The sequence below is a fragment of the Vicugna pacos genome, chromosome 24 (genome assembly GCF_048564905.1).
Source record: "Vicugna pacos chromosome 24, VicPac4, whole genome shotgun sequence".
Taxonomy (NCBI): Eukaryota; Metazoa; Chordata; class Mammalia; order Artiodactyla; family Camelidae; genus Vicugna; species Vicugna pacos.
The window spans coordinates 24,246,901-24,268,355 of record NC_133010.1 but is presented as its reverse complement, the minus strand read 5'-3'; the positions used below and the strand labels follow the sequence as shown (position 1 = coordinate 24,268,355).

Here is a 21,455-nt window from a genome sequence, read left to right as displayed (position 1 = left end):
GACCGTGCAACTGGACAGCCCATCAGCATTGGTCCCTAGGACGCAGCCTCCTTCACTCCCACGGCATCGTCGGGTGGAAGGCAGCCTTTAGAAGAAAATGACTGATCCCAGGTGCAGTTACTGTCAGCAGAGGCACGGAGCTGGGTTTTGTGTACGAGGGTCATTTACTTGAGAAAGAGGTTGACCCCATCCTTACAAGGACAGCATCCCCTTTGTGTGGGAAGTGAGGCCTCGGGTACAGCAGTCTCCCTCTGGTACAGGCGACTCAGGCTCCCCAGCAGAGTCCTGTCAGTTTCCACGTCCTGAAGTAAGAGATCCAAGGACACTGTCGCCTCTCTGCTGAGGTATGGAGCCTCAACCCATTTCTTCAGTTGCCCCTTGGATGTTACTTGAATTTCTGGTATGATGGGTTTGGAATAGTTACTTATAAGTTGCCTGTAAATAGTTGCTGAATAGGTACTTTTACTAATACCCATAAATTTATGTATGTAATATATAATTTTCAAATTGTGTATCTTGTGATATATAATCACACAAATGGAAGACAGTAATCAATTAATTTATTATTAATTCTTTAATTATAGAATTCATTATATAGTTAATAATAATAATTGCAGGGCAGATCATACTGTCTTATCTCCTTACATTCCTCCCTCTCTACACATGCCTGTGGTAAATACCGCAACTGTGAGCCAACCTCTTGTACTTTTTAAAAATGGAAATTAGGCAGCCTGCCACTGTGGCGAGAGCCTCCACTGTGGCGGGCAGGCCGGGGGTGTAAAATCGGCCTCAGTGAGGGGCGCCTGCAAACACAGCAGGGTCGTGCACGTGGTTCCTCTGTGCGGCAGTTTATTCCGGTTAGTTTTAAAACAGCAAAGCCACGATTTTCCATCTGTGCTTTCTCGGAGCACACGGCAGGCTGGGTGCAGGGCAGACTCTGCGGCCCGGGTCCCGCTGCTCCCGTCCCTGGTCCTAGTTCTGGCTTCCACGTGGAGTTCTGACGAAGGATGCGAGTTTCCGGCTAGAGACCGTGCATCAGGCCAGTGGATGTTCTTGCCTCCTGTGCTGACGTATCAAAGACAGCCTCTGTTTACAGCTTGGCCGGCCCGGGAAGGCAGCTCTGCACACAGAACCCAGCGGGCAAGGCACGGAGGAGAGACAGCTCAGGGCAGGCTCTCTGGGCACGAGGGAGGCAGCCGCGGGGCGGGGGTGCCTGGGTGGTGGACGCAGCTGGACGCTTGCTGTTCAGACAGAGGAGGAAATGCAGAGTGCTGTGGCCCATCAGATGTCCTTCATCAGCTCTCTGCCTCGTCAGTTGGTTTTAATTCGGGCCAGGTACTTGCTCCTACCACCTACAGGTGAAGCAGAGTATGGAGAGATTGCATGTTTGATCTAACTCCAGAAAAAGTAGAGTTTTCTCAAAGGTTAATATAGCATTTCTTTTTATAATTCTAATATTTTTGAAGGAAAAAACTGATACCAATAAAATACCAAAATTCTTTATTTCTTATAACAAGGGAAATGGGCCTTAATATTGTTTGGTTTGCCCATCTATCTTCCAATCTTGGCCGCCCACTGTGCTTCCTGTAATTAGCAGGTGAGACAGGCCAAGGAGCCCTGCAGACACTTAGGGGTAAAACGCGTGATCTCTGTGTGCAGGGAATCGGGCAGGAAGGTGCTGGCAGAGCTCTCCAAAGCCCAGGGGTCCGGGAGCCCCGGGTTCATTCCAGTGTGTGTTGGTCAGTCTGAGTGCTCCTGGCGGGTAGGCTGGGTGTCACCATGAGCCCCGGAAACCTGGCACCCTCCCCGTTTGGCCTGGGGATGCTCTGATCAGGCTGAGCACCCATGGACCCATTGTTCCAGCAGTGTGTCTGGCCTCCGGAAGAGGGCAGGCCAGGGAATGGGCAGGCACGGCCAGGAAAGCATCGCTCATGGCATGTCCACGAGCAGGGGGCAGAAGGCAGTCAGCTTCTCATCAGGCAGGAAGTATCCGTTCTTCTGCCCCGTCCCGCGACTTCCGCCTCCCTTGTCACTTGTCAACAAACAGCTATGGGGCGGGGGTGCGTCCTGGTGTGCTGGAGAAACGGCACGTGGCGTCTGCCCCCAGAGGGCAGCCCAGAGGTTTTAAGCTTTGTACTCGGAGTAGTGCACTGGCCTCCCAGCCTCCACAAGACCGGAGCCCAGGGAGCTCAGAGCCTGGCTGGCACGCTGGGCTGCCAGCCAAGGAGGGGCCTGCACACCGCCCTCAACTCAGAGGGTTTTGCCTCCAGGATGTGTTGCTCCTTCCAGTCCGGCACTGCCATCCACCGCTGACTTAGTTCCTTCACACACACAGTGCTGCTTTCATCTGTCACACTCACACGTGTGCAAAGACGGCAGCGACCTCCTTCCCTTTGTGATCCCGACCCAACATGATTTGCGCTTCCGTCCCTGCACGGGGAGGCGGCAGGACGGCCCCGGATGGGGAGGGGGCGCCCTCCTGGGGAAGAGCGAGTCCAGTTCTCGGTCAAGTTGCCGTTAGTGTTCATTCCATTGTGGTCTCACCTTGACAAGTGAGAAGCGGCCTTGCAGAGGATGGAAGAGACACGCTGGGGGAGGGGGCACGCTGGGCGAGACGGCGGCAGTATTCCATCAGAGGAACTTCATGATCGATGTCCCCAGCTGTGTGAAGCCGCTATTAAACTAAAAGGTCAGCCTTTAGCCTCAAAGACTAGGCGGCACTGAAGTCTTTTCTTGGATGACTAATGTGTCAAAAGTTAACATGGATTTTTCTGCACTTTTGTTAAAGTGAAACCAGGCACTCTCTGCTTCTCAAGTATAAAAGTGAGGGGCTAGTTATATCACAGTTTCCAGCCTGCTCAGTCATGAGTGTGTTTGGCCAAGAAGAGCCCGCAGGACGGAACGTGGCCGTGTGCACTGGCACAGACTGAGTCGGCACGCGCCCTGCATTTCTCTTCAGTGAAGCCCCTCAGACGGCCCGGCAGTCCGTCGGCGTTAAGCACCTGTCCTGGGCGGCGCACAGGTGTGGCCCCTCCAGGCCAGGGGAACCAAGGAATTGGGTATTGGGACCGCCTGCAAGTTTGTCATTTTGCTTCCTTCTCTTAGGAATGGAGAGCTTGTGGAATTCCTGTCCCCTTCATTGAAGAGGGGACTTATGAAATGGCCTCTGTTTTTAGTGGGATTAAGTCACTCAAGGCCCAGCCATGCCACCTCTGGTGACTCACTGCTTCAGTTTTGCTGTGTGAGCCTTTGTGAAGAAACAGCTGTATTTGCAAAGAGCATTTCCATAAAGGATGCTTTTTGCCCGTGGGGGCTGAGCAGGAGTGGGAAGGATGAGAGAGAAGGGCAGAGGAGAAATCAGGGACCTGCTTCCATGTTATTTTCAGAAATTAAAATCATTTAGTCTCTGAATACCTTTCTTAGGTCTAAATTCTGGAAGCAGACTCTGCAGATGCCACGGGTCTGTTCGGTCATTTCACCCAAAGGCAGCCCCCGAGTCACATATGACTGTGCACGGACTTGGGCAAGTCCGCCCGCACCTTCCAAGCAAGTTGTTGCCTCTGCAGGAAAAGACTTCATGCTTTTTGCGATGGAACTGTTTGTCCCCTCCCGTCCTAACGTGCCTGAGGGACTCGGGTCCCGGGCAAGCCATGATGCTCTATGATGCTCTAGGCAGGGCCCCCTTATGTCCTGGAGCTGGACACGGAGTTGAATGTGCCGGCCACAGGAATTTGAGAGTGCCCTTTGACTGAAATCATTAAACACTCCGTTATATTTTTTAAGGCATAAAACCCCAAAGAAACACCCAGTGAGAGAAAAATAGTAGCAAAAAAGTCTTCCAACCAAACTGTTCTACAAATGGCAAACCACTGAGGTGAGAAGCATTGCACACTTTTCTGAAAGGGGGGAAGTATCTTAAGTGTAGGCATAGCTTTATTTATTGTCACTCACACATTAGTGTTGGAGGCAAGGCCAGGATTACACATCCATTTCATTTTCTGATGCAAAAGGCATTTTGATTAATTAAAATATCAGAACCTCCGGTGGCAGGGCTGCATTTGCAGCCTGAGTTTTCTTGGCTGTGTTAGGGGAGCTGGGCCTCATGGATGAAATTTGGGGCCCAGTTAGAGACCCTTCCTGCCCCCTTCATGGTGGACATCCTTTCCCAACCAGGAAGCCTCCATGTATTCAAAATGTCCCCAGATAGAAAAATCTGGTGCTTCTGATTTTATGAGTGTAGTCTCTGTGGGCAGCGTACACCTGCGCCACAGGCTCTGCTCTTTAACTGCTTGGCCATCAAGTGGTGGGAGTTGTGCTAGGCTTGGTGACGTCAGACCAGTGTGTTCCTATCTGATTTAAAAAATGTATGCAAGGTTTTAAGTGGGTATTTTCAAAAGGCGGACTTTATGCACAAAATGTAAGCTAATGCATACCACCCCCCCTCCTAAAGCCTGTCTAGAGCCACAGAATTTCAAAGCTGGCGGGTGGGCACACGTGAACGGGGCAGTTGTGGCCGCATGCAAATCAGCGCAGATGCCCCTCCCTGCCGCAGCCAGGGGAGCCGCGCTCACCAGGCCCCTGCAGGTGATTCCGGTGACCCCGGGGTGTGAAATCCAAACATGGCCCTAAAGATCCTGAGCGTCGATGTGAATTTCAGCTTCCACAGGCGTTACGCAGGCACTTCTAGCCACCCTGGCTTTGAAGTTTTGTAAGTCCGTACATTCACTGTTGTTACAACTTAAAATATCTTTTTTTATTATTGAAGTATAGTTGATTTACAGAGTTGTTTCTGGTGTACAGTGTAGTGATTCAGTTATACGTGTCTATGTTCTTTCCAGATTGTTTCTCAGGATAGGTTATTACAAGCCGTTGAATAGTTCCCGGAGCTTACAGTAGGTAGGACCTTGTGTATGTGTTTTATGCACAGCAGTTGTATCTGCTGATCCCAAACTGTATCCTGTAACAATACAGCAGTCTCGCTTCATCCCAGTTTTTGCTTTCCACCATTTCAGTTACCTGTAGTTGACTGTGGTCCAAAAATATTGTGGAAAGTTCTAGAAATAGACACTTCACAAGTTCTTAACTGGGTGCTGTTCCCACTGTCCACTCCCCCAGGACCCGACTCATCCCTCCACCCCGAGCATCCCGCCCTTTGGTCGCTCGGTAGCCCTCGGCTATCAGGTCCGTCTCCGTGTTATGCAGGGTCTGCGTTCAAGTGACCCTTACTTCACTGAATCTTGGCCCCAGGCCGAACATACTGACACTGGCGACTGGGACGTGCCACAGAGAAATCTTATAAAGTGCTTCCTTTAAGTGGAAGGGCGAAAGTTCTCGACTTAATAAGGAAAGAAAAGAAGTTGTTTGCTGAGACTGCTTATAAGATCTCTGGTAAGAACAAATCTCCTATCCTTGAAATTGTGAAGAAGAAAAAAAAGTTTGTTCTAGTTTTGCTCTCACACCTCAAAGTGCAAAAGTTACGGTCACAGGGCTTGATAAGTGCTCAGTTGAGATGCAAAAGACATTAAATTTGGACAGTATGATATTTTGAGAGAGAAAGACCATATTTATGTAACTTGTATTACAGTATATTTTTATGATTGTCGTAGTTCATCGCTATTGCTGTTAATCTCACACTGTGCCTAACTTATAAATTATACTTCACCCTAGGTACGCACGTACGGGGCGGGGGAACATAGTGCGCATAGGGTTCGGTACTATCCCCCATGTCAGGCATCCGCTGGGGGCTTGGGACGTGTCCCCCACGACTCAGGGGGTCTGCTGTAGTGCAGCATCTAAAATGCACTGAACACGTACGTGCTAGGAGCCGTTCTAATCCTAGCAACTCAGGGAGGTGTAACTACTGTCATTACCCCACTTTAAAGATGAAAAACCTCGATACATAGGAGTTACGCATCTCACCCAAGGCCACTCAGCAGCTACCTAGGACCAGGATTCACAGCCAGGTGGGCTGGGGACCCGCCCTTCCCCTGATGCCACAGTCCTCTCTCAGCTGGAACTGAGGACCCCACCCCAAATCCGTCAGCTGTGGAGGAAAATCAGAGCTGGGAAATGCTACAAAGGCGGCGAAAAAGCCACCATGAAACACGCTCCAAAATGTTATCTCTGTCTCACGTGACTCCCGGAGGATTGGTCTTGCGTTGTGTTAACTTTGAACAATGCAAGTTCCCTGGTAGAGCGGCAGCCCTGACCTCAGGAGCTCAGAGTAGCACCTGTCACCGGATGCTCGGTTGCCGTGTTCTCCCACGGACACACCTCTTCCCCACCCGCCAGCTCCGCACGGTAGGCACTGGCAGCTCCAGCTGCGTCTTGGTGGTGGCAGGCTGGTTACTGCGAACTCCCTGCTCAGGGCCGCCCACCCTAACCCAACTCATGTCTTTTGGAGCAGGAAAACTCAACTTTCTGACTTTCCGTCTCACACTGTAAAGCCCGTAACAGCAGAAATGTGACCTGCGGTCAGCGTGTAACTCTGGCACGCCTCCCCCAAGCCCGAAGTTGCCAACGCACAGAGAGCCTGCGTGCTCCGGGGAGGGGCCTGGCCCCGGCTGCTCCTCCTGCATCCCGAGCCCCTCCCCGCTGAGCTCTGCTCAGCCCGCCACACGTCCAGCCATCTTTCAAACAGACAGATTGATTTAATTGGGACACAGATGGAATTCAAAAGCTGCTGAGAGCGTAAAGCTGCCTGGGTTCAAGTGTGCGACACCAGGCTGGGCTCCCTCCCTCCCCGGAGTTGTGACCTGAAGGCCATCTCACTACCTGGGCCAACCGAGTCCGCATCCTCCAGGGTGAGAGCCAGGAGCAGCCGCGGGCGGAGGGGCCCAGTGCTCCCCATAGCTGCCAGCCACGCCGCGGGTTTACTTCCAGGTGGACACCTCAGCGCCCCAGGCAGTCTGCTTCCAGAGTTCCGTGTGGGTGGGAAGCGCTCCTGCCGGGCAGCGCAGTGGGGTTCTCTTACATCTTGAAGGCCTGCAGCCTTGACTTGCGAATCACAGGAATGTGATCACCATCACATCTCCATTCCTCCGAAACACAGGACTCATTCCTTGTGTCTTTTCAGAGCTCTGTATGTCTCCCAAACTACACACGATTGATTTACCCCGGGCCTGGGTTTGAGATACAGATGTGCTTTGTTCTTTAAGCCCACGCTATTTCAGCAAAAGCAGCCGACTGACGCGTTGATTCTTTTCCAGAATAAAGCCCGGCTTTGGCTCAGGTCTTAATCCCCGAGAGCACAGAGCTTTACCTCTCGGCTTCCCAGGAGAGCCCTCGCGAGTGCGTGTCCGGGCCTGCAGACCTGCCCTGTGACGCGTGCACCCTGGGTTTCCAGGGCTGGCTTTGTACATGTTCCTGTCCAACCTGACAGCTTCATTACGAATATTCGCATTTGTAAACGTACTGGTTTTCTGAAGATGTGGTTTCCCTTCCAAACCGGCAGCCTTGCAGACTGTTGGCTGAACCACATGGAGGAGATAACCTATTTACATACTAAAAAGGTCAGTGCTGGACAGTCAGCATTGAGAGATGAATTTGCTGCTGTTTGCAACTGGAGCATAAGAATTGGGAGAAAGCTGCAATCTTGCTGTCTCTCTACCTGTGAGACAGCACGCCTGGGCCGCTGCGCAGGCTGGCTGTGCCCAGCAGTTGGGCGGTGAGCGACGGGCTCCTTTATGGTTCAGAGCCTCTCTGGTCGCTCACCAGGCAGTGATTCTGCGCGCGTGCAAGTGCAGGTCAGCCTTCCCTACTGAAAACTGTAATTAACTTGAGGTGGAAATATTTGCATAATAGCTCTTCAGACGTCGTTAGTGAAACACAGACCTTCATAACTGACTTTAAATTCTGTGGTTACTGCTTCCTGAACCTGGCATTTGCATTAGGAAAGGCAGACCTTTAGAGGGCTTAAAACATTTTCTTTAGTGGTCTTTCAGAAATCTTTTAAAATATCAACAGCTTTATTTGGCTAACGTGTGTTGAAAGTATCTTAAAAGATGTCATTGTGAAGGTACGGGTTTTCTCTGAAATCTCTATAGTGGTTTTGCCCCTTAACCATTTGTACAGCCAAAGCAAAATAATTATAGACAATTGAGATCCACGTTCCCACCTGAATGTCAGGATGTCACAGAAGACTATAACGTCCTGCTTGCAGGTGGAAACTAGTTCAGAAAGCCTGGGAGAGGTGGGCAGACATGAAGTCTTACTCCTTGGTGACCAGCAGCCGGTATGGGGCAGGACAGGCTCTTCGAGCCTTAGGACCACGGCCCACTCTCTGCTCCCCACGGAAGGCCCATTTAAGAGTCTGGGCCAGGCTGCCAGCTCTCAGCTGCGGCGGTTTCCCCAAGCCCAGTGAGGCCACTGTGTCTCATGGGGACCTACAGCGGCAGCTGCCCCAAGTTCTCCCGGGACCCTGTGCTGATCCCACTTTCGGTGTGCCCCAGGGAACCCTGGAAGCCAGATGTGGCCCCGGGCCATTGTGACAGATGCAGTGGCTTCCAGGGAGGAACCACGCTCTGTCTCTGCATGTCCGCAGTGGCTGGTGTGCGATCCACTTACAGCCATGTTCCACAAGGCTCTGTACTGCTCTGACTTCTGACCCAGGGAGAGAGGCCAGTGGCAGTGACAGGCTGGCTCTTCATTGGCATCAGTGTGTCACAGAGATCACCGAACCTGCTTATTAGCAAATAGCCAGTCTTGGGGACTGAATAACACGTTTCTCACGACCGTTATTTGAGAGAGCAGCGGTGTCACCGTGCTTGGGGACGCCATCTGCCCAGGGTTCCGCCGTGTCTGACCCCAGCCCCGGTGGAGGGGGCGCTGGCCAGCTGCCACCTCACTGCAGCGCTGCCTCCCTTGCAGAGCACTCGGCCCAGCGGACCCAGCAGGTGCTGCACCTGTCAGTCTTCACGTCGGCCCTGTCGGCCCAGCCTTTCCGGGTCCTTCCCCTCGGCCGCGAGCAGCATCGCAAGCTACTCCCAGGCGTGGCTGATGTCCGGGCTGGCGAGGTGGCCCAGTGGACAGTGGATGAGGTGAGCAGCTGCTCTGGGTCCCTGGGATGGACGCTCACATTCCAGAGCCACACTGCAGGGAGAAAGGTAGGGAAGCCCTTTGGTCCGGCCCTGCCCTCCCCAGCCTCATGCACCCTCGCCATCACCTGCCCACCCCACACCCAGGGCTGATTCAGGTTGAGGATCCCAAGCCTCCAGGCTCACGTCCCTGCAGCCCTGGGCCAGCACCCCCCACCGGACACCCTATGCCCAAGGCCCGGGGACTCTGAGTCCTCACTCCCAGCAGCCCCGTGTCCTTCCATAGCCACAGGGGATCAGGTCAACCTCGGGTTTATTTGTGAAGTAAATTAGATCACAGCAGTGCAGAGCGGGGGAGTGGATTCGACTTCAGTGTCAACATGCTTGACAGTACTGGCTTTGAAGAAGGACCAGGTAAGTGCCACTGCTCACTGTGATGCTGTGGCAACATTTCACACTTAAAGTCACACACTCTTCGACGTTTCTTTTGATCAAGGTGTTGTTTTCACATGTCAGGTCTTTATTTTTTTTTTAAATGAAGAAAACCCTGAGTCACTCTGAGGACGAGACAGTGATGCTGGAGTTCAGTTAGTCACAGAATGTTCCTTGAGCTCACTGCGGCCAACTTGACTTAGTCTCACTTTGAGGCTTCCTTTCCAGCCCCAGACAAGGAGCAGGAGGCAGAGGCTGAGGTCCGGTCGCTGCCCCCGCTCCCCTCGGCAGCTCACATGCCCGGCACCCTCCCCGTGGAGTGGGGGCCCTGCTGGGAGGCTCCTGCGGAACGGAGACAACTAGACGGGCCAGGCATTTGCTGGGGGCAGGGGGCGACTAAAGGTGACGCTGCTCCCTGCAGAGTATGCGGGGCCTCCCCTCGCCCCATCTGTAGTCAGTGAACTCTTAACAGTTCAGAGCCGACTGAGAGAATTAAAACCTGCTGTGCTGGTAATAGAACCACGGACGGGTTTGCCCTTGAAAGGACAGTGGGGACTGGGGCGGGGGGGGGGGGGGAGCAGCTTCTCACTGCGGAGCCGCAGGCCTCTCATCCGACCACGTCCTACGCTCCTGGCTGTATTCTCACATTCTGCCGCACATGTTCTAGTACCAAGATTGGTCCTCCAGGAGAATCTGATGGTTCAGAGTGTGGGCTTTGTGACTGTTCTGCTTGGAGCCTCGAAAATAGGGCAGCTCGTCAGAAGGGGGCTCCCTGGGGGCATTCCAGGTTCCACCGCAGAGCTGCTGTTCTAGACGCTGGGTCAACAGTGGTGGGTGGGGTTGAGAGGTCCGGTAGGTCGGGGCCAGCAGGGATAGGAGGGCTGTTCTCTCTGCTGTGTTCCCTCTGGGCAGAGCATCGGAGCGGGAGCTCAGCGGCCAGGGGCAGGCATGTTGAAATGGCTTGCGGTCCTCGTGTTATGCGCCATCCAGGGAGACTCCAGGCAGCTGCTGGCTCCGGCAGCGCACGGATGTTCCCTCTCGGCCTTCTTCCTGGCCTGGGGGAGAGCTCCCCTCCGAGCGTGTACCGGAGCATCTGTCACAGCGCCTGGAGGTGGGGGCCGGCTTGTAACTCCTTTGCCGCGTGGCTGTTTGCGCTAGAGCAGAGTCTCTCAAAGCTCGGGCAGGCTGTGGAGTCAACTGAGCGGTTCTAAAAGGAGACACAAGGCCAGATGAAAGTACATTGCTGTGGTAATGGTTTTTGTTTTGTGGAAGGCTTGTTAGAAATATGTGGGCGTGCACACACTCAAGCCGTGGTCCCTGGGAAGTGTATTTCTTACTCTGGTTGTGGAAGTGTTCTGTAGGAGGCACAAGCGTTGAAAAGAAGGGACTAAATTATTTGTAGATCTTTTTCCATCTTGATAGCAAGTAACTTGCCAGAGCAGGTGTGTGACGAGTGAGTGAGTGAGTGAATTAGGTGGTGAATTTTCTGCAGCCCCTCCTGCCAGGTGTCCGTGGGCACACGTGGCCTGGATGCGCCACGGACGTACATTATAGCCACGGGTGGGGCTCAGGGTGCTTGGTGCCTGTCTGGGAACTTTTCTTTCTTGCATTCAAAGGTGCCTTTTAAAGCAGCGCATCTAAATCGCCCAGGCCTCATCCAAGTGCTCCCTACATTTCCCTTTACTCTTAAAGACAGTGGTCGCTTTCACACAGGGCTGAGTGTTTTGAAAAATTCAGGATACTGCTCACTAAGCACAGCAGCCTTACACAGTCAGGCCCTGAAACAGCGCAAATAATAAATTCCACTGCTAAGAAATGAGCCCTGGGCTGGAAACACGGTCCCTGGTGGACCGACAGCCAGGACAGTGTCAGTGAGAGGAAAACACCTGCATCTGGGGAGAGTTAGGGGAGCAGCAGCCCCACCACCAGGGCCCAGGAGGACGCCAGGCAGGGAGGTAATGGGCTCAGCTCAGGGCCTGCACAGCCTCTCTCAAGTCTTTCCAAACTGCTGTCATCCCCAGAACTAACTTACTCAGTGTCCTCCCAAAACAAAGCCTGGGTGTAGGCTGTGGGACGCTGCGGTCCCGAGCACCCCTCCTCCACTCCAGGTGTGCTGGGCGTCCTGGGCGGAGGCAAAGGATGAAGGACAGCAGCTTCCTCCCACGTGGAGTTGGCTCCGTGAGGCCATCTCTGCGGGGACCACGGTGCTTCAGGGGAGAGCGAGAGGAACCTGTCTCATACTCCTCTGTGGTCTGTTACTTTTAAGAAAGTTTGTAGCAAACAGGCTCCTGTGAGAGCTCAGAGTGGAATTGATTCTCAGAGGGATAAATCCTGACCAGCAGTATTGAACAGTAATACCAAGACAAGGACCCAGGCCTCTGGGTACTTTAAAATTCTGGCTAGAAAAGTCTGCCTTAGTAGATTTCATGGACTACGTTCTTTACTTTGGAAAAAAATCAGAATCTCTTTCCAAAAAGACCGAGGATCTCAGACACGTGGTAAAACTGTCCAAGGAAGACAGTAAAGGACAGCGGGACGGGACAGCGAGGGGCTGTGCTGGCCCGGCCCGGGGCCACCCTCGTCAGTACGGTGGCTCTTTTCACTCTCTGCTTTAGCACATTATTTTTCCCCATTAAAAAAATCCAATCTCCCTCCTACATGGACAGTGATTTCTTGGCTCACGATACTAAGAGGGAGTGTGACCCTTCTTTTCAAAATCTGTTTGCCCAGAAAAGGACACTTTAACCCCTGAAAAGCGTCAAAGCCACACACACCCCTTTTCTGAGAAGTTCCTGGGGCCCGTATTTACAGGACACCCTGGCGGGAGCCCAGGGCCCTGGTGCTGGCGGCTCTCCCCAGGAACTGGTGAGCGAGCGACAACACGCTCTTCAGCTGGTTCCCAGTCCCAGTTTTCTCTTTAATTTTCCCACTACGACCCTCAGCCCCCTGCCTGTGAGGGACCTTTCACAAGCACAGTGGCTCTTACCAGGCGACATCCAACTCATTTTTCACTGTCACAACTGACGCCACAGGGTGGATAGGACGATCTGACAGAAGGTTCTGGACGCCAAGCCTCCGCACAAGTGGGGACAGTCGTCGGCGTCCTGACACCTGTAACCCAACGCAGGTCAGCCTGGAGGTGAGAGGCCGGAAAGGTTTCCGAGCACAGGCCCCTGTGCCTGGGGAGTCACTGCTCATTTACGTCCCGAGTGCTGGAGGGATCTGAAGTGTATTTCACTCACACGCTGAATGACTGCAGCCCAAGGTGTTATTTCAGGTGGGTGTTTTAAATCAGGCTTTTCATCTTGCGCTGCAGGTGGTGGAGTTTGTGCGGTCTCTCCTGGGCTGCGAAGAGCACGCCAAGTGCTTCAAGAAAGAGGTAAGAGGTGTACTGATTATACCTATTTCTCTATTTGTATACCCAGAAGTGCTTTGCTTCCACTTACTTAAGGGTAAATAAGAGCAGTTTGGGGCTGGTGGGAGAAGGAGGTCCAACGGGGGCCCAGGGCAGCCTCTGTCTGGGTGGCTGATGTGCGCTGGGCTTGGTCACAGATGGCCGTCACTGTGCTCTGAAACCTCTCACCAAGTCAGCTATGGGAACGCGTCCATCAGTTTATCCCAAGGCCCCTGTACTGTGACTTCCGGCTCCACTGGGGGCTGGGAGGATCTGCCAGGGGCCTGCACCTCTGGCAGAATGAGGGTGCTTGTCTGCTTCAAAGTCAAAGTAGGGCCATCCTGCCTGTCCCTGTCGGGACACAGAAGCCACCAGTCCTTCCACAGGGCCCCTGCTGCCAACCTCGGAGGGCAGGGCAGTGTGCGGATGGAGAAGCTTGGGCGGGCAAGGGAAGGACTCCAGCCCTCACCCACCTGATTCCCAAGCTTCCGCCATTACTCAAGAACTCACTCGGAGGGCCCCGGGGCGCAGCGCACACTCTCCCTCTCTGGAGCCAGGGTGTGTGTGGGCAGAGGGAGCACTCTTTGTGTTCTGGGTCCCGGATCCCTCAGAGCCCGGCAAGCCCTGTCTCCAGGGAACTCAGCACCCAGATGTCACAGCATCAGCCTGGAGCTGCCCTTGGAAACGTGGGGCTCACTTGGCCCACCCGAGCCCAGCCTCGCACATACAGGCACCCTCTGCATCCAGCAACGTCCAGACTCACCCTGTCCACGGTCCCCTTGCAGGTCCTAAGATGCCGCCGTTACCCGTGGTCCCTGAGCCCCGGAGGCCGTCAAGGGTCCCGTCCCGGCCACACAGCTCAGCACCTGGGGGCACCTGGAGGCAGGCAGATCTGAGCAGCAGGGTATTTTCATTTGTACTTACTTCTTTACCTGCAGCAGATTGATGGCAAAGCCTTCCTGCTCCTGACGCAGGCAGACATCGTCCAGGTGATGAAGATCAAGCTGGGTCCCGCTCTGAAGATCTATAACTCCATCCTCACGTTCAGGCACTCCCAGGACCTCACCGGGGAAGGTGCCGTCTCGGGCCAGGACATCAGGGGTAAACATTCCACCTGATGGGCTGTGGCCACGTGACTTGTTCTCAGCGGTAAGATCAGCAACGTTAACTTGATTTCGGGGTCCCCAGGCTCATGGCCACGTTTGATCTGGACCTTTTAAGGGGCTGTGGTTTTTACGTTTGAAGGATTTGATGTCTGAGCCAGTGCCAAGGACACAGAGACCCTGGCACGGGCCGGGTTCCCCAGCGTCCTCAGCTCCACTCTGACCAAAGCAGCCCACACAAGCACCTTTATTCTTCGCCCATGCTGTCCAAGAAGCCTTTTCCTACTTTGCAAGTGTGAAACTCTCAAGTGATAAGAGTATTAGAAAAATGATACGTGCACATTGTTAACATCCCCAGAACATCTGAGCTTGGCTCAGATTTGCCGCCTGGGTACAGGGGGTCTAAGAGGTACTGGCCTGGTGCTTTCAAAAGACCTCACATGAGATGTGTGTACTTACTCAGGAAAGTGTGAATCTTCTAAAAAAAATTTTAGATAAGCACATGTTTTCATGACCCATTAATTCTTCGTGTTCCACGAAGTGTTTCTCAGCTGTGCCCTCAAGGTCTCTTGGAGCGAGCCTGGGGAGCATGTGAACAGCCAGCCTGGGCGCCCAGCAGAAGCCGGGAGGACCCTCCCTCCACCCGGCGCCCTGGCTGTCCGGGGCCTTGGGGAGCCCGCGCTCTCCCAGCGCCAGCTCTGGGCAGTGCCTCCGGGGGACTCGGCTGTCCTGCGGGCTGTGTGACACGGGGCCTTGGGTACAGCTTTGCAGACGGGCACACCACTGAGAGGGGAGATTTCTAACGCAGGGAGCTGTGTTATTTGTTTCAACAATTCTTACTTATCAGCCTTACTTGTTTTGTATAAGGGACTGTATCTGACTCTTAAGTGGAGTCAGTCCAGTTTTGAAAGAAGACAAGCACCTTTTTTCTTACCTCCACTGACAGCAGGCACTACAAGTGCCCCACTGAACTGGAGCTCCACCGTGTTTTGGTTTTGAAGGAGGGTGGGGTTGGCAGTGGGAGAGAAAAGAAATAGATAAGACAGACCTACAATACCCGTTTGCTTCATTAAGACTCATGGCTTAAGAAAGTTGATGCTGTTTGGGGAGCTTCTCAAGTCAGTGAAGAAAACAGGACTCGTCTCTTAAGAGATGTGCTGTTACATCCTTGCGTCTCACCCTGCCTACATGGAATTTTACTGTAGTGTTGTTTGACATATAGTAGATTTAGGTGTTAATGATTTAAGACATTAAATTTGAGGCTTTTTTTTTCATTAAAAAGAACCTCAAAATTGCTCATTTATGTAGGCTCCATGGAAGACCTGAGATTTGCAGTTTGTACATTACCTGTCATTTCAACAGGATGATCTGGAACAGGACAGATGGTTCCAGGCAGAAGCAGAGTTGAGCTGCTGTGTTCCTGGAGGATGGGTTAGTCAGACCAAAAGAGCTTGATCCCGGAGTCGAGCCAGCTGCCAGAAATCCCCACTCTGTCACCCAAGCACTCAACCTTGACGTTCAAATGGCAAGTCCTCGGCCCCACCTGAAAGAGAAATATCATCATCAGAGGAGCTGCCCAGGCCAGGAGGCTGGAACCATCTGACTCTTTGCCAGTTTCTGAGCGACGCAGCCTTCTGCCACCCACACCCCATCACTGGGCGTGGACAGGGCAGAGGAGGGGCAATCAGCCACCCCAGCCCCACTGGGGTCCAGGCCTCGCCTCTGCCCTTCCCCACCCCAGTCACGGTGCTCCTTACCCTTCTCTCCCGGTCCAGCTGGATCTGCAATCAGCTCCTTTCCTCCCCTTCCCCCTGCTCTTGGGCCTCCCGCCTTTGCATCTTCTGACTCCAGCATCTCTCTCCACCCATAGCTCCCCGGCTCCCCTGGCAGCCGCCCCACATCACATCGCTCCTCACTCCTGTTTTTCCTTGCTTGTCTCTCCCCACGAGTCTAGGGTCCCAGGACCAAGACCGTGTCTTACACATCACTTGTTCCTGGCATTTGGCATCATATCTGGTGTTTGACACACAGTCAGTTATTTGTTACAAGTTAATGAGGCAGGTGAATCAAACTCAAATCTAGATTCCAGCTCTGTGACTTCCTACAATAGTTGTAACTTCTCTATAAAATGAGGACATAACACCGACCCACGAAGGGTCTTTTCCATTTGATTCTGAGGCCGTGTACGCGAGTGCAGTAGCCGCAGCGCCCACGAGGAGCCTGACACCTCACAGCAGCCCTGAAGTAGGTGTCAGGAAACTAACAGCAGCCGCCATCTGTGTTTTGAACCATCCTCCAGGAATCTGCCCCCAACACAAGCCTGCATCAGGCCTTACGCACGGGGCCCAGGAGCACATGGGGTGGGCCCTGGAATGCCCCTGAGGGACCCTCGATTGTCCTGGATTCCACTCTGCCACGCCCAGAGTCTGCTCCAACCAGGCCCCTCCCAACTCCCCAGACTCTCCAGAAAGGCTCGGAGCCGAACACTGGAACATTAGGAGCTGAGCTCTTGCTCTGCCAGGTGCACCCACCACCCTCAGGGAAGTGCCCAGATGGTGTGAGGGCCTCCGCTGCCCCCATGTACCGGCCTCAGCCTCCCTTCCTCTTTTCCTGAGTCCCGCCTGGAATACAAGTGAGTCAAGGAACAGCAAAGAAAACTGCCATCAGGGCATCAAGAAATACAAACTTCTGGATTATAAGACAGACCTCCCTCAAAGGACCATTCATACAGCACATCACGAGTACACAGCACCACGCTGGGCGTTAGGTCATCAGCAAGCACCCCGAGGGGGCTCAGGACCTCTCACACTGTCGTCTTTGAATGCCTGTAACTCCAGGTAACTTTCGCAAAAGTTTCTGTTACTTCCAGCAACCCACAGACATTCCAAGAAAAATCAATCCTTAATCAGCGCCAAACCCCTTCCCTCCCTCCGCGTACACCCCGTAAACTGCCCCCTGAACAGACCGCGGAGCGGCAGTGCAGGAGAGGGCCTCCCTGTGAGCACCGGGCTGACCCCGACTTTCAAACACCCCTGGGATTTCTTGGTTGAGTCACCTTCGTCTGTGGACTCTCCGTCTGCTGAGGGAGGGCTGGAGGTGGGGAAACAGGGGCAAGTACTTGGGATTCGGAGTCAGGCCCAGGCTTGGACACCGAGTCCTGAGTCCAGCCAGGGGCTGGATCTGGAAGCATTTCTTCACCACCCAGGAAGTGACCAACTTGCCACATTTACTCATTTCCTTTGAAATACTGAGTACTGATTGCATTGCATTTTGTACCATATCATTTTAAAGAATATTCAGTTTGTCTTTCCAACATAAAAATATATTCTTGAATACAAAATGTTCCTATGAATACACTGTTAATATTCAAGAATATATTCATGAATACATTTTCTTATAATTTCTTAAAAACTTTTTTCTCCTTATATATTCATGAAGAATCTATTTGTTAATAGGTTTTTGAATATTCAGAATCCTTATAAATATATCCTTCCTATGAATGAATATATTAATAACTAATGTAGTCACAGGCAGTCTTTGTTCAGAACACATCCCCGTTCAGCCTCCGTCTCCCTCTGCCCTCAGTTTCCAGCCACAGCTGGGATGTGGCACAGCCGAGCTCCTTAAAGTGCTGCCATGAAGACAAAGCGAAGACTGGCCAAACACAGCTCAACAGCTAAACAAGCAGCCGTTTGGTGAGCTGGTGCTCTCAACCTGATTTCTCAGTGAGACTGTCCACGTCTTCACACATTTATCCCTTTGGGCACATGGTGAATGCTGAAGCCAATGATCAATAAAACACAGTACCGCTGCCCTGCCAGATGCCCGGGGTGGGATGCACAGGGAAGTCCTGGGAGCCGTAAAGGCAGCAGTGAGGACTCAGTTCCCACGTGATGAGCACAGAGGGCGATGTACATGTGGAGAGCACGCATTGTTCCTCCCTTGGGGCCGCATGTCTTTTAGGGCCAGAATATCCCAACCACTGTCTGCTGATTGACAGTGGCCATAGGAGTGACACAGAGACGGAGAAAAGTCAGGGAAAAGGGGTATGGGGTAAAAATAAAGTCACCACCACTACTACAAAGGGACTGGGAAGCCAAAGGTGGGGGGAAACGAGGCTCACTTTAAAATGCTGAGAGTTTCTCTCCAAATGGTCCGTTTCATGGGATCAGGCTTACCTGTTTTGGGCGTTTACTTCGGTTTGAAATCAGATCGTGTTCCTTTTGGTTGAAGAGTCTTGGCATCAAGGCAAATTGACTCAGACGTACACGAGGCAGTGAGAAATCTCAGGTTACACCCAGAATAGTCCCACGATGGGTTTCTCACAGTCTTTGAACTGCACCTGACAGCAATGGTGTTAAATGCACAAGGGGGCTGTTTGGAGATGCAGGAGCCAGTGTTTTACCATGAAAAGCAGGGGCCTCAGAGGTCTTTTAGTAGGAAAAAGATACCAAGAACTTGCGAAAGAAAGAAAGAAAGGAAGGAAGGAAGGGAGGGAGGGAGGGAAAGGAAAGGAAAGGAAGAAGGAAAGAAGGAAAGAAAGAGAAAGAAAGGAAGAAAGGAAAGAAAGAAAGGAAAAGAAAGAAAGGAAAAGAAAGAAAGAAAAGAAAAGAAAAGAAAAAAGAAAGAGGAAGTGTGTTCATGGGATCTGTACCCAGAGGCGCGAAAGCTGCGTCATCACTGGTTGTGAGAAGGGAAAGGTACGCGTAGGGCACGCTCCATCCGTGCAGCCGTCTCTGTGACTGGTCCGGGACTTGCACTTAGGGTCTATGTGGCCGGTTTGCTTCTGCAGGCAGCCAAAATTTGTTTTGTTTTGGTTTTTTCCAAGCAGCAGCAATTCAAATTTCATTTGGCTTGGCCTCTCCAACAGAGTCAAACTGTTCAAAAATAAGTTTAATAAAGGAACTCAGACAGGTTACTTGGTGTTGATGACTGAATTTTTTCATCTTTCAACAACTTGCAAAGTTTTCCTCCGAAACAGCCAGCCAGCTCACTTTTTTTTTTTTTTCTGTTTCCATTTTCTTCTTAAGAATAGATTTTTTTTTTCAGGAGCCCCATCAGTTTGAAACTCGAGGTTGTTCTTTCTGGGCCTTCAGAGAGATTTACCCCTGTGTCTTTTAGGCTTTGAAAGTTCAGTCTGTGAGTAGAAGGAAAACATCAGACGCACATCCATACTGGTGTGCGAATTTTCTTGCAATGAACAGCAAAGGCATCTAAACTGATGTCCTTATCTTCATCCATCATGGAGATAAATTCACTCGTTCAACAAGTATTTATTGAGAAGCCCACTACGTGCAAAGGCCTTATGAGCATCTGGAATGTATCTGCAGATAAATAAATAAAAATCTCTCCTCTTGTGCAGCTTAAATTCAAGTCGGTGGAAACAAGTAATAAACCATAAGCATAAAAATACGACAGTGAACAGGAGGAGAGAAAGCAAGAAAAGTGCAGGGTCTTGAGTAACAGAGGCATGCCCTCGCTGGCCCACAGATCTCAGGGACAGTACAGTCCGGTGGTACCGCTGTGTGGAAGCACGCAGGTCCCCGTGAGTCACATGACACACCTACACAGACCCACGTGTTGCCACTGTGTTTTCTAGGGCTTTGTTCTTGCTCCACCACTGCCAACTGCAGAGATGTTCTCTCTTCTCCCCACAGGACCTAGAACAGTCCCCACCGGAGGTGCTTCTCAGTACACATTGCTAACCGCCCATGACAAGGGTGGGGTTATTATTTTGAGTGCCAGTTTGATGTTAGCAATTAAGTAATCTGTTACCTGGAAATGTCTGGGTTCAGAAATTTCCCCTCCAGATTCTAAGTAGCAATTATCAGGAAGTAATCAGAGCTACTTCTAATTGTGATTAAGTAAAATTGTCATCAGGCAGGTAATTTAAATATAGACTCATTAAATTTAGCTCAGTGGTGTTCTAATATTTATTACACATACATAAGAATTTTAAATACATGTTTTCACATTGCTATGCTTGGTCATTCTGCCCTGTCCCCCAAAATTATGCAAATAATACTTAATTCTTGCAGCCATCCAGAAGGGCAGCTGAAAGATTAATAGTGTGATTTTCAAATGCAATACTGACCTGAAAAGGATAACATCCTAACGAAACACGTCTGGAAAGAAGGAAAAGGAACCTGACCTTTTATGTGAGTCAGCACTACATTCCTAGAGCAGGTCCTGGGTCACAGCTGTTCTCAATGCCCCCAGTTTTCAAGTTAATCATCATAGTGCACGTTAATTTGAAAACTGATTAGCCTTCGAGAATGCCCAATTTTAGGGAAAATGGTATTTAGTTAGTTAGTTCTAGGCAAATTCTCTTAAGCTGAAAAGTCTGTAAGAGTATATTAAGATAGGAGTTGAAAGGAAGCTAGGATCCACGAACTTTGGGGGAAAGGCCCAGGTTTTCCATGTGAGGGTGGCTGTTTGACACTTGAAGAGTCTTTCAGAAATTGTGACCGCTCCTGGGCTGCAGAGACTTATTCTACAATTGAGTCTACATTCTGTGCAGACAGTGGAATATCTGCTTTCAGGAGGAAACGATAAAGAAATAACTCAATTGATTTAAAAACCTTAAGGTTGTAAGATTCACATATAGAAATCTGTTGTATTTCTTTAACAATGAAGTATCAGGGGAAGTTTTAAAAAAATCTCTTTTAAAATAACATCAAAAAATTAAATACTTAGGAATAAACCTGACCAAGGAGGTGAAAGACATACATGCTGAGAATTATAAAATACTGATGAGGGAAACTGAAGATGATTCAAAGAAATGGGAGGATAGCCCATGCTCTTGGATTAGAAGAATTAATATTGTTAAAATGGCCATACTACCCAAAGCAATCTATAGATTTAATGAGATCCCTATCAAATTGCCCGCTTTTTTGACAAAACTAGAACTAATCCTAAAATGTATATGGAATCACAAAAGACCCAGAATCGCCAAAGCAACACTGAAAAAAAGGACAAAGCTGGAAGGACAGCCCTCCCAGTAAGCAAAGCAGCACGGCACCGGCACAGTGGAGCAGGACAGAGCGCCCAGAAATGAACCCATGGACCTGCAGTCAATTAAACTTCAACAAAGGAGGCAGGAATATACAATGGAGAAAAGACAGTCTCTTCAGCAAGTGGTGCTGGGAAAACTGGACAGCAGCATGCAAGTCAGTGAAGCTAGAACACTCCCTCACTCCACACACAAAAATCAACTCAAAATGGCTTAAAGACTTACAATACAAGACACGATAAACCTCCTAGAAGAGAAACTAGAGAAACATTCTCTGTGTGCTCAGGCCTCTTCCGAACCCAGTTTCCCTTGGGTTCATCCTCGGGGGCTGTCCTCTCCCCTCTCCGCAAGGCTGTCCATTTCCTTTGGTTGGTCTTTTGATTCAGGACTCATTCCTCCCAAGGCCCTGGACCAGAATCCTGGCCCCAGAGGCCCAGGGTGGCCTCGCTGTGTCCCCTCTGGGCTACCCTGACCTCAGA

General features: G+C 51.3%; 1 protein-coding gene and 1 long non-coding RNA gene across 13 annotated transcripts in view; one reads left to right on the top strand and one right to left on the bottom strand.

Annotated features, from left to right (window-relative positions):
- L3MBTL4 (L3MBTL histone methyl-lysine binding protein 4) overlaps nucleotides 1-18,882 on the top strand; it is a 332,768-nt gene extending 313,886 nt beyond the window's left edge. For 6 of the 7 annotated variants that reach the window (XM_072949221.1, XM_072949226.1, XM_072949223.1 and 3 more), the window contains 3 exons: nucleotides 8,869-9,038; nucleotides 12,784-12,846; nucleotides 13,800-18,882. In XM_072949221.1, coding sequence (XP_072805322.1) covers nucleotides 8,869-9,038; nucleotides 12,784-12,846; nucleotides 13,800-13,979 — 413 coding nt within the window. In that variant the 3' untranslated portion in view covers nucleotides 13,980-18,882. The remainder of the gene's footprint in view (nucleotides 1-8,868; nucleotides 9,039-12,783; nucleotides 12,847-13,799) is intronic. The other variant, XM_072949220.1, reaches the window with a different exon arrangement.
- Nucleotides 9,332-21,455, bottom strand: part of LOC107033606 (uncharacterized) — a 55,696-nt gene continuing 43,572 nt past the window's right edge. For 2 of the 6 annotated variants that reach the window (XR_012063905.1, XR_012063903.1), the window contains exons 2-6: nucleotides 15,312-15,507; nucleotides 13,625-13,737; nucleotides 12,710-12,833; nucleotides 12,454-12,578; nucleotides 9,332-10,674 (exon numbers count right to left, since the gene is read on the bottom strand). This is a non-coding gene — a long non-coding RNA (uncharacterized lncRNA). Of the gene's footprint in view, nucleotides 10,675-12,453; nucleotides 12,579-12,709; nucleotides 12,834-12,913; nucleotides 13,213-13,624; nucleotides 13,738-13,785; nucleotides 15,508-16,111; nucleotides 16,165-18,142; nucleotides 18,235-21,455 lie in introns of those variants that run through there. The other 4 variants (XR_012063906.1, XR_004194980.2, XR_012063904.1 and 1 more) reach the window with 4 other exon arrangements.